Source organism: Choloepus didactylus, chromosome 8 (genome assembly GCF_015220235.1).
Source record: "Choloepus didactylus isolate mChoDid1 chromosome 8, mChoDid1.pri, whole genome shotgun sequence".
NCBI lineage: Eukaryota > Metazoa > Chordata > Mammalia > Pilosa > Megalonychidae > Choloepus > Choloepus didactylus.
In genome coordinates, this window is record NC_051314.1 from 45458648 (window position 1) to 45476327 (window position 17680).

General features: G+C 36.4%; 2 protein-coding genes across 8 annotated transcripts in view; one reads left to right on the forward strand and one right to left on the reverse strand.

Moving 5' to 3' along the window:
- LRRIQ1 (leucine rich repeats and IQ motif containing 1) overlaps positions 1–4813 on the reverse strand; it is a 250333-nt gene extending 245520 nt beyond the window's left edge. For 2 of the 4 annotated variants that reach the window (XM_037847784.1, XM_037847783.1), the window contains exons 1-2: positions 4691–4810; positions 2648–2792 (exon numbers count right to left, since the gene is read on the reverse strand). In XM_037847784.1, coding sequence (XP_037703712.1) covers positions 2648–2788 — 141 coding nt within the window. In that variant the 5' untranslated portion in view covers positions 2789–2792; positions 4691–4810. Of the gene's footprint in view, positions 1–2647; positions 2793–4690 lie in introns of all 4 variants that reach the window. The other 2 variants (XM_037847782.1, XM_037847785.1) reach the window with 2 other exon arrangements.
- Positions 4814–5026: 213 nt separating this feature from the next.
- Positions 5027–17680, forward strand: part of TSPAN19 (tetraspanin 19) — a 33017-nt gene continuing 20363 nt past the window's right edge. For 2 of the 4 annotated variants that reach the window (XM_037847939.1, XM_037847940.1), the window contains exon 1: positions 5050–5078. The gene's annotated coding sequence lies outside the window, so the exon portion shown is untranslated. Of the gene's footprint in view, positions 5079–5265; positions 5380–17680 lie in introns of all 4 variants that reach the window. The other 2 variants (XM_037847943.1, XM_037847941.1) reach the window with 2 other exon arrangements.

The window sequence follows — 17680 nt, forward strand, 5'->3', positions numbered from 1 at the left end:
GGAATGCACCCCACCCAGCTGTGGGTGATGACTCTGATTGGGTAATTTCCATGGAGGTGTTGCTCTGCCCATTCAGGGTGGGTCTAAGTTGATCAGTGGAGCCGTATAAATAAGCTGACATAACAGAAGGAACTCAGTACAGCTGAGAGTGAACTTCTGAAGAGGAACTACAGCCAAGAGGGACACTTTGAAGAAAGTACAGGAGCTGCAGATGAGAAACAGTTTGAAAACAGCCATTGAAAGCAGACTCTTGCTCCAGAGAAGGTAAGAGAGGACAAATACCCCAAGTGCAACTAAGAGTGACATTTTGGAGGAACTGCAGCCTAGAGAGGAATGTCCTGGGAGAAAGCCATTTTGAAACCAGAACTTTGGATCAGATGCCAGCCACGTGCCTTCCCAGCTAACAGAGGTTTTCTGGACACCATTGGCCATCCTCCAGTGAAGGTACCCAATTGCTGATGCATTACCTTGGATACTTTATGGCCTTAAGACTGTACTTGTGTAACTAAATAAACCCCCTTTTATAAAAGCCAATCCATTTCTGGTGTTTTGCATTCCGGCAGCATTAGCAAACTAGAACACTGGGTTTGCATGTATTAAATTTAAGCTGCTCAGCCAGTTTTTTTTTTCTCTCTCTCTATTCTACTTACTGAAATTCAGTGCTTAACTTTGAGAATGCTGTTAGTAGACAGAACATCAGAAGATAAAGAGAAAACATTCCCATTTCCCTTAGAGCTACTGAAAAACAAACAAGATTTTACGTCCTAAAGTTAATTTAAATAAAGCAGTGTGTTGCAAATATTCACAAAAATAACAACTCTACTCTTCTGTCCAGTAGAGAGACTTCTATTTCTTGTTTAAATTTTTTAAAACACTTGGTCTGAAGAGTGTTGCTATGTCCTGTGAAATGTAATCTCTGAACCCCAAATCTTTAATTCTTCAGATTAGTTTTCTTAGTTAATAATTCCCTCCACTGATAATAATAGATTGGTTTTATGAATTATACAAATTTTTGTGAAGTATCATAGTTAAACCAGAAGTGTTTTAATATTATATTCTTCTTCCTTTATGTATAAAGATATAATAAAATATAACAAAATCTATGATTTTGTTGGATTTCATATTGAAATGAAGAAATTGATCATTTTTGTCTCCTTTACATTAACTCTGGATAAAAGACAAAATAATGAAAAATGTAATTTTTCCCAAAAAACTATGTAGATTCATTGCAGTTCTAGCTAAAAATCAAAGTGAAAATAATTCTCGAAGCTTAATCAAATAAATTGTTTTTGGAAACAGTTTAGTTGAGATTTTGGAACAGCAAAACCTTTGGAGGAATTTGACCCATTTGATTTCTAAAAGTATAAAACTACAATGAGAGAAAAATTATAACTTTGGACAGATTATATGTATATAACCTTAATATATGCAAAACACATATGAAACATAAAGGAAGATGTGGATTATTCAACAAGTGGCCCTTGAAATACTAGCTAAATATGTTCAGGAAAATTTCAGATTACATCTACACTTCATAACATACCTGACAACAAATTCCCATTGGATTAAGAATTTTAGTTTAAAAGAATGAATCCATGAACAGACTTTCTAAGCAAATAAATACTGGGGAAAATACACAAATGAAAAAAAGATAATATGTTCCATTCCAACAAAGTAACTATTTCTGTATGTCTAAAGATTCCACATAATCAATTATACAAAACTAAAAGGAGAATATTTGCACAGGATTTTTGTAATCAAAGAGCTCCTAAAATCAACAATGACAATACCAAGAACACAATACAATAAAAGTACAAAGAATCTGAGCAGACATATTACAGGAGGATAAATACAAAGGCCAATAAGCATATTAAAATATTACAACAATAATAAGATAAAATAAGAAATGAAACCCCATTTTTAGATTATAAATTGACAAAGATTAAAAATTATAATGCTCTATGCAGGTTTAAGTATGTTAAGGTAAGGTCACATTCTATTTATGGAAGTGTAAAATGACAAAATTCTCTGGAAAGCAACTTGACATGTAATAACCTTAAAAATTCTAACTTGTGACACAGTAGTCACAAAAATAACCCTATTCTTCTGTCTAGTATAGACACTTCTAATTTTGTTTAATTAAGGAATCCTTTATAATATCTGGACTACAGAAATCATTGCTAGGACTCTATCCTAGCAAATTATCAAAATGTGGACAAAGATGCTTATCATATCCTTTTCATCCTAAATGATGAAAAGCTGGGAACAATTTATATGCCCACAAATAGGGAAATAGTTAAATCAATGATAATGGAATATTATGTAACAATTCAAATTGTGCTTTTCATGTATATCTAATCACATTTAAAATACTCAAGAGTAAGTAAAAAAAGCAGAATGCTATATATATACATATAATATCCTAATTTTATAAAAAATGCACACATATACCTATGGGATTATAAGTAATTTTCTATCTTTCATATGCCTTTTATATTTCACTATCTTTCCTTATACATTGTTTCAAGGTGATCCTAAGGTAAAAAATGAGAGACAGTATCTAAAGCACGCTGAGAAAAGTAAAATTTCTCTTGAGAAGCCTACTCCTACAGCAAAAAGGCTTCCAAGTACAACACTTAACACTTACTGTATCACTATCATCACTCTGGGTTACTGATTTTGAATCACTATCAACATCATCTATTTCCAAGGAGGAAATGCTGATTTTATCCAGTTCAGCTTCTATTTCTTCTTTCAGCTTTGCATCATCATCATCGTTGTCTTCCATTATTCTTCATAATAAAACAGAGAACCATTTAAAAAAAAATGAAGGGGCTAACATGTCAGTAAAAACTATGGATTCTTTAATTTTTCATACCAATTCAATATGTTCTATGTAAACATGATTCTTATAAAACGAAATATACAATTAACATATGACCCAGCAATTACACTCCTGGGCATTTATCCAAGAGAAATGAAAATTTATATTCACACAAATACCTATACATGAATATTCACAACAACTTTATTTATAATAGCCCCAAACTGGAAACAACCAAAATATCTTTCAATAGGTGAAAGCTTAAATAAACTCCAGTACATCCATACCATGGAATACTACTCAGCAATAAAAAGAAATGGACTATTGACATATGAAACAACTCCAGAGAATCTCCAGGGATTCGGATGAGTAAGAACCCAAAGTCAAAAGGTAACATTCTCTATGATTCCATTTATATAACATTTTTGAAATGACAAAATTTTAGAAATGGAGGATAGTAGTATTTGCCAGTGGTGGGAGTGTAGAGGGTTAGCAGTGAGGTGAGTATAGTCATAAAACAGCAACTTAGTGTTGGAACTGTTCAGCATCTTGACTGTGATAGTGGACACATGAGCCTATAAAAGTGATAAAATTGTACAGAACTTATGCACACGTATGTACACACATACATAAACACAAGCAAAACTAAGGAAATCTGAATAAGATCAGCAGATTGAATCAATATCAATATCCTAGTTGTAGTACTACATTACAGCTTTGCAAAATAACACCAATGGGGAACACTGGTCAAAGTGTAGAAGAGATCTTTCTGTATTACTTCTTAAAACTAGTTGTGAATAAAAATTCAATTAAAGATGTCCTAAACACCCACTGGGAGGACACAAGAGACAACTATGCAGAGTAAAATATTTTTTATGTAACTACATACATACATACATACATTTATTTATTGAAAGAAACTCTTTCCAAAAGAAATCATGGAACTTTGAATTTTCATTTCATACCTTCATGTTGACAGGTGTTTTTGTTTTTGTTTTTTTTTACCCTGAATCTGTACTACTTTTATAATTTTAAAATCTAGTTTAAAAAGGCTCAATTTTATCTACAACCTCACCCTTCCTAAAGAAAAAAAAGCAACCAGTGCATGCTACACTATGATCGAACTCACTTAAAATATAATTCAAAAGCTTTGTAGATGGACAATCAAATTTTTTTGACCATGACTATAAAGCATAATGCATTTAGTAGAAAGAGATATAGGAAACTAGGGTGAAGGTAAGCATCACTTCCATCATCTGCCCCTCTGTGCTCACCTACTGTTTCCTTAGACCAGCCCTGTCCAAAACATAGGCTAGCACATATGTAATTTAAAATTTTCTAGTAACCATATTCTAAAAGGTAAAAAGAAACAGAGGAAGTTGATTGTAATAATGTATTTTATGTAACTCATTATACCCAAAACATTATTCCAACATGTAATCAATTAAGTACTATTAATTATAAACATCAATGTAAAAAGTTTACATTTTTGTTTTGCGTACAAAGACTTTCTAACTCTTTGAAATCTGGTGTGTATTTTACATCTATAGTACATTTCATTTGGGAATAGTTGAATTTCAAGTTCTGTAAGCTTGTGGGTATACAGGACGGTTCAGCCCTAGCTATTTCCTACTGTAATTGGGCCATAGTTGAAAATAAATCACATAATTTGACTAAACCTGTCTTGGAAATCTTAAGGTATGTCACTCCTTAACTGCTGTAAGAAAAGGGAGGGATGTCTACTTTATAAAGTAACCTTAAATCATATATAACAAAAAAGAAAAAGAAAAAAGGAAAGAAAGGCGAGAGGAAAAGAAGAAAATAAAACAAACAACAACAACAAAAAAACCATCTAAGATTCTCTACATCTCCAGTGAGCTGCCAAAACCTCCAGAATCGAAGGGATCCTAGAGCTCCTCAGAACTGCGCAGCCACTCCCTTAGCCTGGCTTGGTCTGCGACCCGTGGTACCCCTCTTGCCTGCAAGCCCGACTCCGGCGGAGAAAGGCCCGGCTGTCTGCGTTTCCGCAGCTCTTTCCTGTCCCCGATGACTTACCAGCAACAAGGTACCTCGGCTTAGCTGGAAGACAGCGCCCATCGCCGCCAAACAAAGCGTAACCACGGCAACGGCCAATCCTTAAGAAGATTAACGGGCCTCTGGTTACAGGTGCCCTAGAAGGACAAACAATCTCAGTTTTAAGGTGGAAAGAACGCTGCATCTCAGGAGTTGGATGAAGAGCTAAAAACTTTTCCAGGTAGATTTTAATATCTATAAATAAATAAATATAAATAAATAATTTGGGAGTGTGTTTAATAAGCAAATGACTTTTTAAAAATAATTACCGTAGTAGTAGTGGTCGGACTTTAAATTGTGTCTGAGCCGTCTATATGGATGTTTCATTGTCTAAATTGTTCATTCCACGGAATTTTAATCCTGAATAGTGATTTGAGGAATCTGGCAGTGATGGAACAGAAGCCAATAAATTGTTTGTCTTCCATGAAAAAAGTTTCTAAACGAAGAAAAATCAATCAATCATCAATACTTACAAAAAACCTGTAAGTGGAGGAGTGTGGGGGTTGAGAACTTTGAAAAATTCTGTTCTGCATTATATTTTACTGTAAAAATATTGACGTGACATCTACTACTTTATCATAAAATCTGAAGTTCTTAGTATATGTCATGCTGTTTAATTTTAATTTAAAAATTCATCAAAGTTTCTTTTTACGTGGAACAAATGTACAGCTTTCAAAATCAGAACATTCATTTTAGTTAATAACAAATATTTCTGATTTTAATTTATTGAAAGTTTGCAAGCAGGGAATTAATTTTCAAGAGGAAATGGTGATGCATTATTGTAGACGATATCTGCCATACAATAAGCAAAAGCAAACATTTCATTGAGCCTCTGAAAGAAAATAGATTGCATTTCCTGGTAACAATAAACTTGTATTGCATCAACATAAGAAATAATGTAGAGTGAGAAATTAGTAGACTTTTGATATTAAAAATGCACACCTTAGTGGCTCCTTAAAGAAAGGTAATGATTTTTGGAAAGTAAACTAACCCTGGATTTAAAGTGTATTCTCAAATGCCATTTTTTTTTCTTTTATACGTTTAGTTTAATTGCCACTCAAACTCTTCATTTAAAATTCTAAAACTACCATATTATGTTGAAGCTCACATGTAAAATTGTTAAGATTAATTTCATTTTTGATTATGAAACTTTTCAGGTTTTTCCTAAAGAATATCAAATCCTTTAGTAATCAATTCATTTTGAAAACTAATTTTAATCATTTTGAAAACTAATTTTAAATAAATAATTTTAGCAAATCAACTAATTTTGAGAATGACACCTGCATTGTTTTGCTTGCTTTCTTTCTTATAGCTTACTGTGTCAAACAAAATCATGGCAAAAACATAAATTTTGAAAGTTCTTCTGAAAATAAATTAATCCATGGTGTTACTACATGTCTTATATTCTCATGCTATGTTTTCCCTTTGGAACAAAACTAACAATTTTATAAATTAGTCAGAATTTCACTAGAATATCACCAATTAATAAGGAGCAAAATACAACAAATATCTAAAACAATTATATATTATAAATAAATTTAGCTTGAAACTATTTTTTGAACTAGTGGATAGTGTTTAGAAATCCATTTATTTGCAATTTTACTATAAGTATAACCTCAAATTGAGTGTATTCGTTTGACAATTCCCTTTTAAACTGAGTTTTTTAAAATAAGTAACTTTCTTTTTCATTTAAATTTTGCTAGTATTTTGAAATTATTTGCAGAGCTGGTTGGTTTATTGCCTATCAGCCTTACACAATATCTCTTAGAGCCCACATAGTAAATATTTATTAAGGAAATGAAAGGATGAGACAGAACTGTTCGTTCCTCAAATTTCTGTCAATATAAAATTTCTTTGAAAAAATTGTCAGTTGAATTGTAGAACTATTTAGTTTCATAGCATTTCCCAACAGCTGTTTTATTCTTAATATGCAGTGATAGAATTTAAATATTCCAGGATATCATTATAGAACTCATAATAGATGCATAGTAGGTGTGTGGTTTTTTTTTTTTTTCATTCTCTTGAAGCAAGGTGATTATTAAGTGGTAATATTTTTAATATGTAACTTATAATGTTAAATTCTGAGACCTCTGCTTCTTTTGTTCCATTTAAAGACTATTTAAAACCTTCAAGTTCCTTCTCTAACTCCCATTTTCTTCTCTCCTTGCAGCTAATATAACCATTTACTTTCACAGTAAAATGACAGCCCAACACTTTCTTAGTTTCCATCTCATTTCCCATCCTCATGTGCACCTTCCTTGAATAATCTCAGTATTTTTATTCTAAAATATGATTAAAAAAGATTAATAGCTAACACTGATCCAGGTACTGTGCTAATTGCTTTACAAACATAATCTCATTTAATTTTCACAACATTTCTTGAGGTAGGTACTATTATAATCTCCATTTACAGATGATGGAACTGGAACTTGGAAAGATTAGCTAGAGAGTGCTATATATCTCTGGATTTGAATCTCAGCTCTGCCAGTTATGAACTGAGTGACACTGGCTAAGTTATTTTGCGTTCCTGAGTCTCTTTCCTCATTGGTAATAAGGAGGATAATAGTATAAAAGTGCCTACTTTGGAGAATTTTGATGATCAAGAGAACTAATATAAATGACACATTGCAGGAGTTAGGGTAATATTAAGAACAAAGGTGGAGAGGTGGGGCAAGATGGCAGACTGGTGAGCTGTATGTTTTAGTTACTCCTCCAGGAAAGTAGGTAGAAAGCCAGGAACTGCGTGGACTGGACACCACAGAGCAATCTGTCTTTGGGCATACTTCATACAACACTCATGAAAACGTGGAACTGCTGAGATCAGCGAAATCTGTAAGTTTTTGCGGCCAGGGGACCCGTGCCCCTCTCTGCCAGGCTCAGTCCCGTGGGAGGAGGGGCTGTCAGCTCCGGGAAGGAGAAGGGAGAACTGCAGTGGCTGCTCTTATCGGAAACTCATTCTACTGATCCAGACTCCAACCATAGATAGACTGAGACCAGACACCAGAGAATCTGAGAGCAGCCAGCCCAGCAGAGAGGAGACAGGCATAGAAAAAAAAAAAAAAAACACAAAAAACTCCAAAATAAAAGCAGAGGATTTTTGGAGTTCTGGTGAACACAGAAAGGGGAAGGGCGGAGCTCAGGCCCTAAGGCACATATGCAAATCCCGAAGAAAAGCTGATCTCTCTGCCCTGTGGACCTTTCCCTAATGGCCCTGGTTGCTTTGTCTCTTAGCATTTCAATAACCCATTAGATCTCTGAGGAGGGCCCTTTTTTTTTTTTTTTTTTTTTTTAATCCTTTTTTCTTTTTCTAAAACAATTACTCTAAGAAGCCCAATACAGAAAGCTTCAAAGACTTTCAATTTCGGCACGTCAAGTCAAGAGCAGAACTAAGAGAGCTCTGAGACAAAAGGCAATAATTCAGTGGCTGAGAAAATTCACTAAACACCACAACTTCCCAAGAAAAGGGGGGTGTCCGCTCACAGCCACCATACTGGTGGACAGGAAACACTCCTGCCCATCGCCAGCCCCATAGCCCAGAGCTGCCCCAGACAACCCAGTGTGACGGAAGTGCTTCAAATAACAGGCACACACCACAAAACTGGGCATGGACATTAGCCTTCCCTGCAACCTCAGCTGATTGTCCCAGAGTTGGGAAGGTAGAGCAGTGTGAATTAACAAAGCCCCATTCAGCCATCATTTGAGCAGACTGGGAGCCTCCCTACACAACCCAGCAGCCCAGAACTGCCCTGGGGGAACGGCACTCACCTGTGACATAGCACAGTCATCCCTCAACAGAGAACCCGGGGTGCACAGCCTGGAAGAGGGGCCCATTTGCAAGTCTCAGGAGCCATACACCAATACCAAGGACTTGTGGGTCAGTGGCAGAGACAAACTGTGGCAGGACTGAACTGAAGGATTAGACTATTGCAGCAGCTTTAAAACTCTAGGATCACCAGGGAGATTTGATTGTTAGGGCCACCCCCCCTCCCCGACTGCCCAGAACCACGCCCCACATACAGGGCAGGCAACACCAACTACACACGCAAGCTTGGTACACCAATTGGGCCCCACAAGACTCACTCCCCCACTCACCAAAAAGGCTAAGCAGGGGAGAACTGGCTTGTGGAGAACAGGTGGCTCGTGGACGCCACCCGCTGGTTAGTTAGAGAAAGTGTACTCCACGAAGCTGTAGATCTGATAAATTAGAGATAAGGACTTCAATAGGTCTACAAACCCTAAAAGAACCCTATCAAGTTCAGCAAATGCCACGAGGCCAAAAACAACAGAAAATTATAAAGCATATGAAAAAAACAGACGATATGGATAACCCAAGCCCAAGCACCCAAATCAAAAAACCAGAAGAGACACAGCACCTAGAGCAGCTACTCAAAGAACTAAAGATGAACAATGAGACCATAGTATGGGATATAAAGGAAATCAAGAAGACTCTAGAAGAGCATAAAGAAGACATTGCAAGACTAAATAAAAAAATGGATGATCTTATGGAAATTAAAGAAACTGTTGACCAAATTAAAAAGATTCTGGACACTCATAGTACAAGACTAGAGGAAGTTGAACAACGAATCAGTGACCTGGAAGATGACAGAATGGAAAATGAAAGCATAAAAGAAAGAATGGGGAAAAAAATTGAAAAAATCGAAATGGACCTCAGGGATATGATAGATAATATGAAACGTCCAAATATGAGACTCATTGGTGTCCCAGAAGGGGAAGAAAAGGGTAAAGGTCTAGGAAGAGTATTCAAAGAAATTGTTGGGGAAAACTTCCCAAATCTTCTAAACAACATAAATACACAAATCATAAATGCTCAGCGAACCCCAAATAGAATAAATCCAAAAAAACCCACTCCGAGACATATACTGATCACACTGTCAAACAAAGAAGAGAAGGAGCAAGTTCTGAAAGCAGCAAGAGAAAAGCAATTCACCACATACAAAGGAAACAGCATAAGACTAAGTAGTGACTACTCAGCAGCCACCATGGAGGCGAGAAGGCAGTGGCACGATATATTTAAAATTCTGAGTGAGAAAAATTTCCAGCCAAGAATACTTTATCCAGCAAAGCTCTCCTTCAAATTTGAGGGAGAGCTTAAATTTTTCACAGACAAACAAATGCTGAGAGAATTTGCTAACAAGAGAGCTGCCCTACTGGAGATACTCAAGGGAGCCCTACAGACAGAGAAACAAAGACAGGACAGAGAGACCTGGAGAAAGGTTCAGTACTAAAGAGGTTCGGTATGGGTACAATAAAGGATATTAATAGAGAGAGGGGAAAAATATGGCAAACATAAACCAAAGGATAAGATGGCCGATTCAAGAAATGCCTTCACGGTTATAACGTTGAATGTAAATGGATTAAACTCCCCAATTAAAAGATATAGATTCGCAGAATGGATCAAAAAAAATGAACCATCAATATGTTGCATACAAGAGACTCATCTTAGACACAGGGACACAAAGAAACTGAAAGTGAAAGGATGGAAAAAAATATTTCATGCAAGCTACAGCCAAAAGAAAGCAGGTGTAGCAATATTAATCTCAGATAAAATAGACTTCAAATGCAGGGATGTTTTGAGAGACAAAGAAGGCCACTATATACTAATAAAAGGGGCAATTCAGCAAGAAGAAATAACAATCGTAATTGTCTATGCACCCAATCAAGGTGCCACAAAATACATGAGAGAAACACTGGCAAAACTAAAGGAAGCAATTGATGTTTCCACAATAATTGTGGGAGACTTCAACACATCACTCTCTCCTATAGATAGATCAACCAGACAGAAGACCAATAAGGAAATTGAAAACCTAAACAATCTGATAAATGAATTAGATTTAACAGACATATACAGAACATTACATCCCAAATCACCAGGATACACATACTTTTCTAGTGCTCACGGAACTTTCTCCAGAATAGATCATATGCTGGGACATAAAACAAGCCTCAATAAATTTAAAAAGATTGAAATTATTCAAAGCACATTCTCTGACCACAATGGAATACAATTAGAAGTCAATAACCATCAGAGACTTAGAAAATTCACAAATACCTGGAGGTTAAACAACACACTCCTAAACAATCAGTGGGTTAAAGAAGAAATAGCAAGAGAAATTGCTAAATATATAGAGACGAATGAAAATGAGAACACAACATACCAAAACCTATGGGATGCAGCAAAAGCAGTGCTAAGGGGGAAATTTATAGCACTAAACGCATATATTAAAAAGGAAGAAAGAGCCAAAATCAAAGAACTAATGGATCAACTGAAGAAGCTAGAAAATGAACAGCAAACCAATCCTAAACCAAGTAGAAGAAAAGAAATAACAAGGATTAAAGCAGAAATAAATGACATAGAGAACAAAAAAACAATAGAGAAAATAAATATCACCAAAAGTTGGTTCTTTGAGAAGATCAACAAGATTGACAAGCCCCTAGCTAGACTGACAAAAACAAAAAGAGAGAAGACCCATATAAACAAAATAATGAATGAAAAATGTGACATAACTGCAGATCCTGAAGAAATTAAAAAAATTATAAGAGGATATTATGAACAACTGTATGGCAACAAACTGGACAATGTAGAAGAAATGGACAATTTCCTGGAAACATATGAACAACCTAGACTGACCAGAGAAGAAATAGAAGACCTCAACCAACCCATCACAAGCAAAGAGATCTAATCAGTCATCAAAAATCTTCCCACAAATAAATGCCCAGGGCCAGATGGCTTCACAGGGGAATTCTACCAAACTTTCCAGAAAGAACTGACACCAATCTTACTCAAACTCTTTCAAACCATTGAAGAAAATGGAACACTACCTAACTCATTTTATGAAGCTAACATCAATCTAATACCAAAACCAGGCAAAGATGCTACAAAAAAGGAAAACTACCAGCCAATCTCCCTAATGAATATAGATGCAAAATTCCTCAACAAAATACTTGCAAATCGAATCCAAAGACACATTAAAAATATCATACATCATGACCAAGTGGGGTTCATTCCAGGCATGCAATGATGGTTCAACATAAGAAAAACAATCAATGTATTACAACACATTAAAAACTCGAAAGGGAAAAATCAATTGATCATCTCAATAGATGCTGAGAAAGCATTTGACAAAATCCAACATCCCTTTTTGATAAAAACACTTCAAAAGGTAGGAATTGAAGGAAACTTCCTCAACATGATAAAGAGCATATATGAAAAACCCACAGCCAGCATAGTACTCAATGGTGAGAGACTGAAAGCCTTCCCTCTAAGATCAGGAACAAGACAAGGATGCCTGCTGTCACCACTGTTATTCAACATTGTGCTGGAAGTGCTAGCCAGGGCAATCCGGCAAGACAAAGAAATAAAAGGCATCCAAATTGGGAAAGAAGAAGTAAAACTGTCATTGTTTGCAGATGATATGATCTTATATCTAGAAAACCCTGAGAAATCGACGATACAGCTACTAGAGCTAATAAACAAATTTAGGAAAGTAGCGGGATACAAGATTAATGCACATAAGTCAGTAGTGTTTCTATATGCTAGAAATGAACAAACTGAAGAGACACTCAAGAAAAAGATACCATTTTCAATAGCAACTAAAAAAATCAAGTACCTAGGAATAAACTTAACCAAAGATGTAAAAGACCTATACAAAGAAAACTACATAACTCTACTAAAAGAAATAGAAGGGGACCTTAAAAGATGGAAAAATATTCCATGTTCATGGATAGGAAGGCTAAATGTCATTAAGATGTCAATTCTACCCAAACTCATCTACAGATTCAATGCAATCCCAATCAAAATTCCAACAACCTACTTTGCAGACTTGGAAAAGCTAGTTATCAAATTTATTTGGAAAGGGAAGATGCCTCGAATTGCTAAAGACACTCTAAAAAAGAAAAACGAAGTGGGAGGACTTACACTCCCTGACTTTGAAGCTTATTATAAAGCCACAGTTGCCAAAACAGCATGGTACTGGCACAAAGATAGACATATAGATCAATGGAATCGAATTGAGAATTCAGAGATAGACCCTCAGATCTATGGCCGACTGATCTTTGATAAGGCCCCCAAAGTCACCGAACTGAGCCATAATGGTCTTTTCAACAAATGGGGCTGGGAGAGTTGGATATCCATATCGAAAAGAATGAAAGAGGACCCCTACCTCACCCCCTACACAAAAATTAACTCAAAGTGTACCAAAGATCTCAATATAAAAGAAAGTACCATAAAACTCCTAGAAGATAATGTAGGAAAACATCTTCAAGACCTTGTATTAGGCGGCCACTTCCTAGACTTTACACCCAAAGCACAAGCAACAAAAGAGAAAATAGATAAATGGGAACTCCTCAAGCTTAGAAGTTTCTGCACCTCAAAGGAATTTCTCAAAAAGGTAAAGAGGCAGCCAACTCAATGGGAAAAAATTTTTGGAAACCATGTATCTGACAAAAGACTGATATCTTACATATACAAAGAAATCCTACAACTCAGTGACAATAGTACAGCCAGCCCAATTATAAAATGGGCAAAAGATATGAAAAGACAGTTCTCTGAAGAGGAAATACAAATGGCCAAGAAACACATGAAAAAATGTTCAGCTTCACTAGCTATTAGAGAGATGCAAACTAAAACCACAATGAGATACCATCTAACACCGGTTAGAATGGCTGCCATTAAACAAACAGGAATCTACAAATGCTGGAGGGGATGTGGAGAAATTGGAACTCTTATTCATTGTTGGTGGGACTGTATAATGGTTCAGCCACTCTGGAAGTCAGTCTGGCAGTTCCTTAGAAAACTAGATGTAGAGCTACCATTCGATCCAGCGATTGCACTTCTCGGTATATACCCAGAAGGTCGGAAAGCAGTGACACGAACAGATATCTGCACGCCAGTGTTCATAGCAGCATTATTCACAATTGCCAAGAGATGGAGACAACCCAAATGTCCTTCAACAGATGAGTGGATAAATAAAATGTGGTATATACACACGATGGAATACTACGCGGCAGTAAGAAGGAACGATCTCGTGAAACATATGACAACATGGATGAACCTTGAAGACATAATGCTGAGTGAAATAAGCCAGGCACAAAAAGAGAAATATTATATGCTACCACTAATGTGAACTTTGAAAAATGTAAAACAAATGGTTTATAATGTAGAATGTAGGGGAACTAGCAGTAGAGAGCAATTAAGGAAGGGGGAACAATATTCCAAGAAGAACAGATAAGCTATTTAATGTTCTGGGGATGCCCAGAAATGACTATGGTCTGTTAATTTCTGATGGATATAGTAGGAACAAGTTCACAGAAAGGTTGCTATATTATGTAACTTTCTTGGGGTAAAGTAGGAACATGGTGGAAGTTAAGCAGTTATCTTAGGTTAGTTGTCTTTTTCTTACTCCCTTGTTATGGTCTCTTTGAAATGTTCTTTTATTGTATGTTTGTTTTCTTTTTAACTTTTTTTTTCATACAGTTGATTTAAAAAAGAAGGGAAAGTTAAAAAAAAAAAAAAAAGAAAGAAAAACAAGGAAAAAAAATGATGTAGTGCCCCCTTGAGGAGCCTGTGGAGAATGCAGGGGTATTCGCCTACCCCACCTCCATGGTTGCTAACATGACCACAGACATAGGGGACTGGTGGTTTGATGGGTTGAGCCCTCTACCATAAGTTTTACCCTTGGGAAGACGGTTGCTGCAAAGGAGAGGCTAGGCCTCCCTATATTGGTGCCTAAGAGTCTCCTCCTGAATGCCTCTTTGTTGCTCAGATGTGGCCCTCTCTCTCTGGCTAAGCCAACTTGAAAGGTGAAATCACTGCCCTCCCCCCTACATGGGATCAGACACCCAGGGGAGTGAATCTCCCTGGCAACGTGGAATATGACTCCCGGGGAGGAATGTAGACCCGGCATCGTGGGATGGAGAACATCTTCTTGACCAAAAGGGGGATGTGCAAGGAAATGAAATAAGCTTCAGTGGCAGAGAGATTCCAAAAGGAGCCGAGAGGTCACTCTGGTGGCACACTTTACGCACACTTTAGACAACCCTTTTTAGGTTCTAAAGAATTGGGGTAGCTGGTGGTGGATACCTGAAACTATCAAACTACAACCCAGAACCCATGAATCTCGAAGACAGTTGTATAAAAATGTAGCTTATGAGGGGTGTCAATGGGATTGGGAAAGCCATAAGGACCACACTCCACTTTGTCTAGTTTATGGATGGATGAGTAGAAAAATAGGGGAAGGAAACAAACAGACAAAGGTACCCAGTGTTCTTTTTTACTTCAATTGCTCTTTTTCCCTCTAATTATTATTCTTGTTATTTTTGTGTGTGTGCTAATGAAGGTGTCAGGGATTGATTTAGGTGATGAATGTACAACTATGTAATGGTACTGTAAACAATCGAAAGTACGATTTGTTTTGTAAGACTGCGTGGTATGTGAATATATCTCAATAAAATGATTATTTAAAAAAAAAAAAAAGAACAAAGGTATTTAAACCATACACACATGGGTTGAAGTCCGATGTCTGCCTCTTTCTAGCATCCCAGTGCCAACAATTCTACTACCTACTCATCTCTCATATTCTAGTACTATCCTCCATCCCCACATCCCTCTTATGGTGTAGAATACATTCATCTCTTATGAACTGGTACATTAGCATTGTAAATTACTTCCCTGCCTTAGATCTCTTTTCTTTCTAATTTTTCTTCCACATTGATGCCAGAATTGTGCTTCTTCATTACCTTCAGAGAAAAAAAAAAAAAAAAAAAGGCAAATTCTTTGGTAAATCATTCATGATCCCGTCATGATATTTACTGAGTCTACTTCTCTATCCCGATGTTTCATCTCCTGCATTTCTGACCCACTTGTCATTGTACCCCACTGTAAAACTTGTGAACATGGTTTTCCATCTGTCTTGAATATTTCCCACCTTCACCCCATTTTTGTTTGACTGGGACGTTCGTAAACATCCTTCACGGGTCATCTCAAATTCATCTCTTCTCTGAAACTTTCCTGTTTCCTTTATTCCCTGCTCCCCACTCCCACCCCCACACACATACTTCACAGTTAGCCAAAGGATTTAATAATTGACACCAGATCTTGACTCCCTGATGGGCTCTGTCTTGTTAATTTTTGTACTCCCATCTCCTGGCACTTAGAAGGACTTAAAAGCAATAACAACAAGTAATTAGAGTGTTATTTGACTCTTGTTAAATTTGATATTAGTAAATAGGTGAATTATTCTAAATTGTCCACCCCTATAGCATTTATATTATTAAACCAATCCGTGCCTTTGGACCTCTAATTAACTGGTCAAGAGCAGTATAACAAATGAAATACTATACCAGGACCTTACTTGATTACGTTTTAACAATTATTTGTTTATAGCCGAAGGAAAAACAAAATTTATGCATTCCAAGTGTTTAAATATGAGCCACACTAATTCGGTGTGTTTCTTTGTGTTAATATGTCTTTCCTTTTTTTTTTTTTTTTTTTTTTTTGTTATTTCCAGTATATGAGGTTTGTGGCTCAAAAGACCAGCACAAGATCATCTATCCTTCCCACCCTGAGCAAACATGGGCATGGGATTCCTTGGCTAGTTGCTTGGATACCCCATTTGTTGTGTTGTAACACTTTGTATTGAAATTAACATGAACTTCCACCTTAGATGATACGAGAGAACTATGTTCTCACCCTTTTTGACCTTTCTACGTCATCTGACACCATATTAGAAATTTCCACCTGCATTCCATGAGACCATGTTTTGACTGATTTCTTCTTACTCTGTAAAAGTCTGCTTTAAAAAAATCCTAATTATAGCCGTTATCTACCCTCAACCCTCTAATCATTTTTATCTATGTTTAATCTCTCTTTAGTTCTTTTTAATTCACTCCCATGACATCACCTCTCTGGATGGCTTCCAAATCTATCCTACCCATTTACCTGGGCTCCGGTATACAATTACCATTGTCACATAGATGCCCTCTTCTACTTCAAACTCACTTATAAAAAATTAAAATAATCAGTTCTTCCTCCAAAAGATTTCTTTCCCAATTTTCCTATTTCCATTGATTCCCATTATTCTTTTATTTTCCCATCCTACAAAAAATCCTTCTGTTCATTTTTGATTTCTTCTTTTCCATAGTAAAGTATAAACTGTACCCAAGCCCTCTTTTCTTCCTCTGAATATCATTTGTAATTGCCCTTCCTAACTCTGAAGGGAAATTTCGTTTGCCACTATCCTCCCTCATTCACTTCTTTCCTTCTTCCTGGGCACAAGCATGTTGTCTACAACTGCTGCTAAGTATGACCATGTGACCAAGTTGGTGCTAATGGAATATGAGCAGAAGGGAAGTGTGTGACTTGCTTAAAGGATTCTTGCCTGGGTTTACTCATCCTTATCTTCCTTTCTACTGGCTGTAAAGGATGACACATACAGCAAGCTTGGGAGCCCTTCTTAAACAGAGCAGAGAATACCAACTATTGCAAGTTCCTGAGATGACTTCCTGTAGCAGAACCTCCCTACCCACCTTGGACTGAGAAGGAAATAAACATTAGTCTATTTCTATATTTTGTTCCTTTCATACAGCATCTCAGCCTTGACCCTAACTAATATGCTAACTACTGCCACATCAGCACCCAAGTCTATGCCTTTAATGTTTCACACCAGCTTTCTTATTCACCATTTTTCCCTTTCTCTTTCTCAGACAAACTGAGGCCAGGACTTTCGGCCTAAACTCCTGTTCAGGCTGTAGGAGAGGATCACAACT